The sequence below is a fragment of the Pseudophryne corroboree genome, chromosome 7 (genome assembly GCF_028390025.1).
Source record: "Pseudophryne corroboree isolate aPseCor3 chromosome 7, aPseCor3.hap2, whole genome shotgun sequence".
Classification (NCBI taxonomy): domain Eukaryota; kingdom Metazoa; phylum Chordata; class Amphibia; order Anura; family Myobatrachidae; genus Pseudophryne; species Pseudophryne corroboree.
Genome location: NC_086450.1, coordinates 14172972 through 14181768, shown reverse-complemented (window position 1 = coordinate 14181768; position 8797 = coordinate 14172972). Strand labels below are relative to the sequence as shown.

At 41.1% G+C, this 8797-nt stretch overlaps 1 protein-coding gene across 1 annotated transcript; it reads left to right on the top strand.

Moving 5' to 3' along the window:
* Positions 1–2435: 2435 nt before the first annotated feature.
* On the top strand, positions 2436–3371 carry LOC134943489 (olfactory receptor 5AR1-like). The gene has a single exon (XM_063932309.1). The coding sequence runs from the start codon at positions 2436–2438 to the stop codon at positions 3369–3371; it is 936 nt and encodes a 311-aa protein (XP_063788379.1).
* The last annotated feature ends 5426 nt before the right edge of the window (positions 3372–8797 follow it).

Sequence of the window (8797 nt, the reverse complement as noted above, 5' to 3'; positions counted from 1 at the left end):
TTGAGCATTGGGACATTGGTTCTTCTTAAATGTTTTATTAATGGGATAAATGTTTTATTGTGATACATATAAGATCTAGAAACTAATCAGGAGTTATATTAATAAAAATATTTTTATATTTTACAAAACCAGCAGCTGTTTGTAATTATATTTTTCGGAGCGCCCACATTATTGTGTATATTTTGGCTGTTTCTAGTTTGGGGGATATCCAGATCCCCAACTGTGGGCAGCTAGAGAAATAGAACAACATCATTAAGTAGAAATTAAATTATTTTATTTAATTATTTTTTCTTTAAAACAGCGCCCACTATCTTCTGTATATTTATTGCGATTGCCATTTTTGCTATTTTTTTTACAGCGATACTCCCACAATTCTCCTATACAATTGCAAATTCATGAAAATGGAATTACTGTGAAAATTTTTGATGAAAGAGAAAAGTGAAAAATGGGTAACTCTGCCTGTAACCCCCAATTTGGGGGATTAAATTTGGTCAAATGGCTGTTATATGCATTTTTTTTAAATGGTTAAAATGTATAGAAAGCATCATTTTTTCAGCAAAACACATGCTAAAATTACATTGGGGTACATAAAAATGGGTATAAATACATATTTTGGTCATTTTAAGGGACTTTAAAAAAAAGTGGAAACAGATCAATTACTCGCACCTGCAAGTTTAAAAACACTTGTCCCACTCATAAAACACTCCAATATACCCGCTCCATACCCCAGTTTCCATTATTTTGCACTTTTTTACCACAAACATGACATGTCATTATTAGCCAAATAAAAATAATTAAAAACTTCTAAGTGCCTAATCAGCCATTCAGGGGGGTGTCCCGTTGTTTCAAAACCAAATTCTGATATTTTTTACTTAAAATAGAGATTTTTCCCAATTTTTCATCTGCTCAAAGGTGGTGAATTGAAACTCAGGGTAGACTTACTGCGAATCCATTTTCGCCTACAATTGAATTGGCACTTTTCACAATTATCTGTAAAATGATGTTTTTACAGTAAAAAATGGTTTTTCATGGATAATTTGAATTCAGCCCTTAATGTTGTCTTCAATCATTGCATACTTTTTGCAGTAGAATTTTGTGCATTGTGTTTGGTCAATTATTTGGTTTATTACAATGACAGTGGTTGTGAGGGTCAAAATGTCATGGCTTTTCCTGCCCATGCATAGATAATGATGTAATAAAACCTCCCCACTACTCCTTAGTCATGGATATGCCTGAGTGATGACACTAAATTCTATAGAATAAATGAAGGCATCTCTGGGAGTGCAAATAATGTAGTGGCAGGGCTGGAATAAGTACCTACTTCAGTGTCTGGAAATGAAAACTTCAGATGGTTTTGGAACTACATCCAGTTTGGGTTTAAACTAGAGATGAATGTGTTCCGTTTGGAGAAATCCAAAACGACCCAAACTTGGGGCTTCCTAGTGGATCTGAGTCCTGATTTGGGTCTTCCCAGCAAAATTTCCGATCTCAAAATGAAGCAAAGCATTATTTTCATGGGAATTTCAGATTTTTCAAGTTTCAGATTGCATGGAAATGTCCCTTTCTCGTGAGTGTATGCTCCTTCACACAAGAGAGTGCAGGGAGAGGATGTGAGCTGTAGTTGGTCTTAAAAAAATGCATTAGCATGCCATATGGAGGGAAAAAAAGATGGAGTAGGTGGGAAAGGTGACTGCTGGCACCTTTTGTCAATGTGTGTTTGTCAGACAAACTAGTTGCAACTGCAATCCAGTGCACTGCAAAGCAAATGGCAAGCAGGCGATTGTTTCACCAGGATATCTACTCTGTAGTATTTGTTGTTACTAATATAAAAGGACAGAGACAGTGTTATTTCAGAATTATTTGTCCACATATACAGAGTAGTATCATCCTTCTCCTTATCATCCTTTATTGTGTGCGTTTGACAGGCAGCATATATTACTGTACATTAATTGGGTTGTTGATGTTCTGCATCTTGCAAGGCCATCCACCAACCGCTTCTATTTCAGGTGTAGAGGCCTTATTTCTGATACATATTCTACATAAACAGAGTAGTATCACCCTACTCATTATAATATTTATTGTGTGTGCCTGACAAACAGCATATATTACTGCACTTTACTGGGGTGTTTACAGATGGGTCCTCTGTCACCTTACAAGCGATGTGTACTCATTGCGGAAAGATGATCGTGGCAAGAGTGCCATGCCTGCACTCTATGGTCCATTTGCAGAGCATTGTATTGCTACATATAGTCACTGGTACAACTATACACAGCTCGGTGCCGCTAATCTTGTACATGATGTATATACATGTGCATAAGCATTGAATGTAAGATGATAAGAGGACACATCTGTATGTACACAGGAATATAGACCTCATTCCGAGCAACTTCTTCACTTGAGATGACTGAGATTTTTTTTTCACATTACTTTAAGGTATGTCTTGGAAAAATCAAACCGTGGTAACGGAATTTATTCTTCTTGGACTTTCCAGTGAGCCCAGGACAAGAATCATTCTCTTCTTTGTCTTCCTGCTTGTGTATATGGTCATATTAATTGGGAACATCTTCATCATTACTCTAATCCTGTCTGATGTCAGCCTTCACACACCTATGTATTTCTTCCTATGCAACCTCTCGTTTGTGGATCTTTGCTATTCATCTTCCACTGTGCCGAGGATGTTGAAAGATTTGATATCAGGAAACAAAACTATCTCTTATGCTGAGTGTGCAGCACAAATGTATATTTCTCTCTCCTTAGGGGTAAATGAGTGTATTCTGCTTGCTATTATGGCTTATGATCGTTATGTAGCTATATGTTATCCATTACATTATACTACAATCATGAGCAAGATGGTTTGTATCACACTATTCATCATTACATGGATGTGTGGGTTTCTACTCTCTATTTCCCATGTGTCACTTACACTCAGTGTAGATCTTTGTGGTAATAATGAAATAAATCATTTTTTGTGTGAAGTACCGGAAATATTATCCCTGTCCTGTGAAAACATTTTATTCATTGAGTTCATTATATTTGTTGCTGGTGTGATTATTCTTATGACACCAGTCACATTTATTGTAATATCTTATGTTCAAATCATTGTAAGTATCTTAAAAATAGCATCTTCAGCCGGGCAGCAGAAAGCTTTCTCCACCTGTGGGTCTCACATGATGGTTGTGACAATGTTTTATGGTTCAGCCATGGCTGGCTACATGAAACCTAGGTCAAGCTCTCTACCAGGAACAGACAAATTGATTGCTATATTTTATTTTATTGTCACACCAATGCTGAACCCAATGATTTATACGCTCAGGAATAATGATGTAAAGTCAGCTTTTCTAAAATGTAGACAGATAAAATGCTTTTGTTAGTATATACTTAGGGGACAGTTTGACAAAATACCATTATTATGAGACCATGATACCAATTCTGGTGTAGGAAGTACACAGGTATAAAAGAAAATACTTTTTACCTGGCAATATATACTGTGAAAACAAAAAGATTAAGATCCAATGGAGGACTTCCCAAGATACTGATTCAGAACTCACACTCTCTCTAATCCTTGCACAATGGTGGTCATTCCGAGTTGTTCGCTCGCAGGCTGCTTTTAGCAGCTTTGCACACGCTAAGCCTCCGCCTACTGGGAGTGAATCTTAGCTTCTTAAAATTACGAACGAAAGATTCGTAATATTGCGAAAAGACATCTCTGTGCAGTTTCTGAGTAGCTCCAGACTTACTCGGCATCTGCGATCAGTTCAGAGCTTGTCGTTCCTGGTTTGACGTCACAAACACTCCCAGCGTTCGCCCAGACACTCCCCCGTTTCTCCGGCCACTCCCGCGTTTTTCCCAGAAACTGTAGCGTTTTTCACACACACCCATAAAACCGCCAGTTTCCGCCCAGAAACACCCACTTCCTGTCAATCACATTACGATCGCCTGAACGAAGAAAAAGCCATGAGTAAAATACCTAACTTCATAGCAAATTTACTTGGCGCAGTCGCAGTGCGAACATTGCGCATGCGCAATAAGCGGAAAATCGCTGCGATGCGATGAAATTTACCAAGCGAACAACTCGGAATGACCACCAATGCCTTGTCTAGAAAAACTGGTGAGTGATTAAGCTGATAGTAATGAAATAACATGTGTCACAACAGCAGAAGATCATTTTTTCAAGTACAACATTGCAAAACCTTAAAAGGAGACTACAGAAGGCACAGACTCACCAAAGAAGACAGATAATTATTGGAAAAATAATTACACATCTAACAAATATCAGTTTTTGATTTTCAGGTCTGCTGCTGCCCAAACTCTCACTTTATACCAAAGTGTTTCACGATTATGGGGCATATTTATCACAATCCAAATTTTTACTATATATATCACTCCATCCTGATTTAGTGTCTCTGAGTGTATTGTGTACGTGCAGCTGTTTGACTTAAATTTAACTGCATAGCAGCCCTCTTAGAAACCTATTTGGGCTGCTTTGTGGTCAGAAGTGGAGGGACTGTCAGTGGCAAACGCAGGATTTGCATGGGGGGGTTTCCAGAACTGGGCGGAGCCAATCACGGGGGTGGGGACTGAGGTGACCCAGTATATGCTGGGTCCGTAAAACTAGTGTGTCTGTGTGTGTGTGTGTGTATATATATATATATATATCTACACATATATATATATATATATATATATATACATATATCTACACACACACACACACACACACACATATATATATATATATATACATACACACATACATATACATGGGTGGTCTTCAGTATGCCGGCGGTCAGACTCCCGGCGACCAGCATACCGGCGCCGGGAGCCTGACCGCCGGCATACCGACACTTATTCTCCCTAGTGGGGGTCCACGACCCCCCTGGAGGGAGAATAGAACAGTGTGGCGCGCGTAGCGTGGCGAGCGCAGCGAGCCCGCAAGGGGCTCGTTTGCGCTCGCCACACTGTTGGTAAGCCGGTGGACGGCCTTCCGGCGCCGGTATGCTGGTCACCGGGAGGCCGGCCGCCGGGAGATCGTAGTGAACCCATATACACATATACATAGCATATTAAACATGCATACGTATATGTATATATATATATATATATATATATATATATACACACACATACAGTACACATATATATATATATACACATGTATATATATATATATATATATATATCGTGTGTGTGTGTGTGTGTGTGTGTGTGTGTGTGTGTGTTTATATGTATGTATGTATGTATGTATATACATGTGTATATATGTAGGCACATGGATATATATGTACTGTAATTAAAATAAAGTAAACTTTTATTGTACTTACAAGTGCCACCAGGAAGATAGCAGGCTGCAGAGGACGCTAGACAGTCATTAATAATACTCATGCAGCTAAAAAAAAAAAAGTGGAGGGGGTTTCTGGGTACCCGAGAAGTGGAGGGACTGTGAAAGATATCAGAGATATCTGACTCTTAATTGTATCGCTGCTCACAGGCAAATATATGGTTAGAAATTTCCTATTAAGAACCAAGTGGTCTATTCACTAAGCCTTCGATATAGATAAAGTGGATGGAGATAAAATACCAGCCAATCAGCTACTAAGTGCCAAGTCACATGCTGGGTTTGAAAAATGACAGTTAGGAGCCATTTGGTTTGGACTATATCTCCATTCACTTTATCTCCATTGAAGGCTTAGGGGTCTAATTATTAAACCTTGATGGAGATAAAGTGGATTGACATAAAGTCCCAGCCAATCAGCTCCTAACTTACATGTTACACGCTGTGTTTGAAAAATGACAGTAAGGAGCTGGTTGGTTGGGACTTTATCTCTGTCCACTTTATCTCCATTGAAGGCTTAGAAAATAGACCCCTAAGTAAATAGACCCCCTAAGTAAACAGACCTCCAGAGCCAGATGTCACACCAAAATACAGTACGTGTTCATAATAAGCAAACTCAATGCATCTCTCTGCCTTATACTATTGGCTGCCTCCACTAATAGTCTGTGGTGGAGAGAAGTGTTGAAAATGACTTATTTGAGCATGGATGATGGTGTGACATCTGCTTCTGGAGTATTACATGGTCTTGGCTCTTTATAGGTAACTGGGTACTATCATCTGAAATTTGCCTGTGAGCAGTGAAATATTGCTGCAGCGACCCTAATTGAAAGACTTTATCACCAACTAATAGGAATTTGAATAATAGGTGATTACATGGGCTGTTACCATTAACAAGGGATTGAGTGTGTACTTTGAATGCTTGCAACCTACAGATATTAATACTCTCCCTAGTTTTGTAAGTTTGGACATTCCTATAAAGCAATTTGGGACACTGTAATACTAAGTATACTAAGTACTGTATACTAAGTTCATTAACATCAGCTGTGTGATAAAAGTTGGGTACTCCTCTATTTGCTCTTACCTAGTAGGGGAGCTACAGTAATGAAACTATTTTTTTAGATGAAGTCTAAAAAATGGCTTGAAGTCCTCTACAGCTTTTTAGAAAATTCTTGCCCTAAGAAATGACAATATGCTTCAGTGTTACACAATATGTATGAACTAATATGCCAGTCCTTGCTATTTAAACATTCTGCATATACAGTACTATATGTATATAATATGTATTAAGCTTTTGACATCAGCTGTGCAATTTATGTATGATTGTTTTAGTAAGTGTTGTTTAATTGTTGTTGTTTTTTTAAATGTATAGTGCTGGAAGTGCTTCTGTTATTACTATTTTTTGTATATTTTTGGGGGGTTCTAATTATTCTCTTTAATATTAGAAGCAGCAGTCAAACATGTTTTAGTATTAATCAGAGCCATAAATACACATTTTGGTGCCCTATGTAAGAATCAGCACTCCCCCCCTCCCCACATATCTTGAATAGGGTCAGGGTGCACCCCACAAAGGGGTATGGCCTCATGGGGAAGGGGGGTGACCACACAGTAGTACCTCTAATTCAAGGAAGAGCCAGGCATGCAGGAGCTGGAAAGCACCAGGGCTGGCTTCTGAGGAAGGGCCAGGCACTGGGAGAGATGTGAAGGAGCTTGATGGCACCAGGACTGACTGCTGAGGAAGATCCGGGACAGATGTGTGGAAGTTTCAAGGTGCCATGGCTGACTCTAAGGAAGAGCCAAAACAGACATGCGGGAGCTGTAAGATGCCGGGGCTGACTCTTAGGAAGAAAAGGGTGCTAAGACAGACATGCAGGAGCTGTAAGATACCAGGGCTGACTCTGAGGAAGAGAAGGGTGCTGAGACAGACATGCGGGAGCTGTAAGATGCCGGGCCTGACTCTGAGGAAGAGAAGGGTGCTGAGACAGACATGCAGGAGCTGTAAGATGCCGGGGCTGACTCTGAGGAAGAGAAGGGTGCTGAGACAGACATGCAGGAGCTGTAAGATGCCGGGGCTGACTCTGAGGAAGAAAAGGGTGCTAAGACAGACATGCAGGAGCTGTAAGATACCTGGGCTGACTCTGAGGAAGAGAAGGGTGCTGAGACAGACATGCGGGAGCTGTAAGATGCCGGGCCTGACTCTGAGGAAGAGAAGGGTGCTGAGACAGACATGCAGGAGCTGTAAGATGCCGGGGCTGACTCTGAGGAAGAAAAGGGTGCTAAGACAGACATGCAGGAGCTGTAAGATACCAGGGCTGACTCTGAGGAAGAGAAGGGTGCTGAGACAGACATGCGGGAGCTGTAAGATGCCGGGCCTGACTCTGAGGAAGAGAAGGGTGCTGAGACAGACATGCAGGAGCTGTAAGATGCCGGGGCTGACTCTGAGGAAGATCAGGGTGCTGAGACAGAGATGCAGGAGCTGCAAGATGCCGGGGCTGACTCTGAGGAAGAGCAGGGTGCTGAGACAGAGATGCAGGAGCTGCAAGATGCCGGGGCTGACTCTGAGGAAGAGCAGGGTGCTGAGACAGAGATGCAGGAGCTGTAAGATGCCGGGCCTGACTCTGAGGAAGAGCAGGGTGATGAGACAGACATGCAGGAGCTGTAAAATGCCGGGGCTGACTCTGAGGAAGAGCAGGGTGCTGAGACAGAGATGCAGGAGCTGTAAGATGCCGGGGCTGACTCTGAGGAAGAGAAGGGTGCTGAGACAGACATGCGGGAGCTGTAAGATGCCGGGGCTGACTCTGAGGAAGATCAGGGTGCTGAGACAGAGATGCAGGAGCTGTAAGATGCCGGGGCTGACTCTGAGGAAGAGCAGGGTGCTGAGACAGAGATGCAGGAGCTGTAAGATGCCGGGGCTGACTCTGAGGAAGAGAAGGGTGCTGAGACAGACATGCGGGAGCTGTAAGATGCCGGGGCTGACTCTGAGGAAGAGCAGGGTGCTGAGACAGAGATGCAGGAGCTGGAAGGCACAAGGGATGACAAATAGATAGACATTGTGGCAGTGGTCAGTTCCGCCCCCAGGTGTTAAACATTATAATACAGATGTGTCCACTTACATCTTTGCTGTTTTGCTAAAAATGGCACAACATGCAAAACACGGCTAAGCTGTTTTTCACGAGTAACAAGTGGATAGATTTTCAAATTATTATTTGCCATGATAGAACATGTATAAAGTAACATATTAAAGAAGCAAATTTAAAAAATCAAAAGGCATGGCTGTATATTGGCAAATATTGATGGTTAGCCTCTGATTTCCTTCTTTGATTAAGTCAGAGTTTAGAATGCAATTCAATATCGTCAGACCGTAGATTTTTTCATCACAAGTATAGAAACCCTGGATTTACTAAGTGTTATTTTGCAAACCAATGAAAAAAACAAAGGGAGACCCGCCCATAAATGACTATGGGCTAG

Coding starts and splice junctions, on each gene's coding strand:
- LOC134943489 (XM_063932309.1), top strand. CDS start 2,436: ATGTCTTGGAAAAATCAAACCGTGGTAACGGAATTTATTCTTCTTGGA.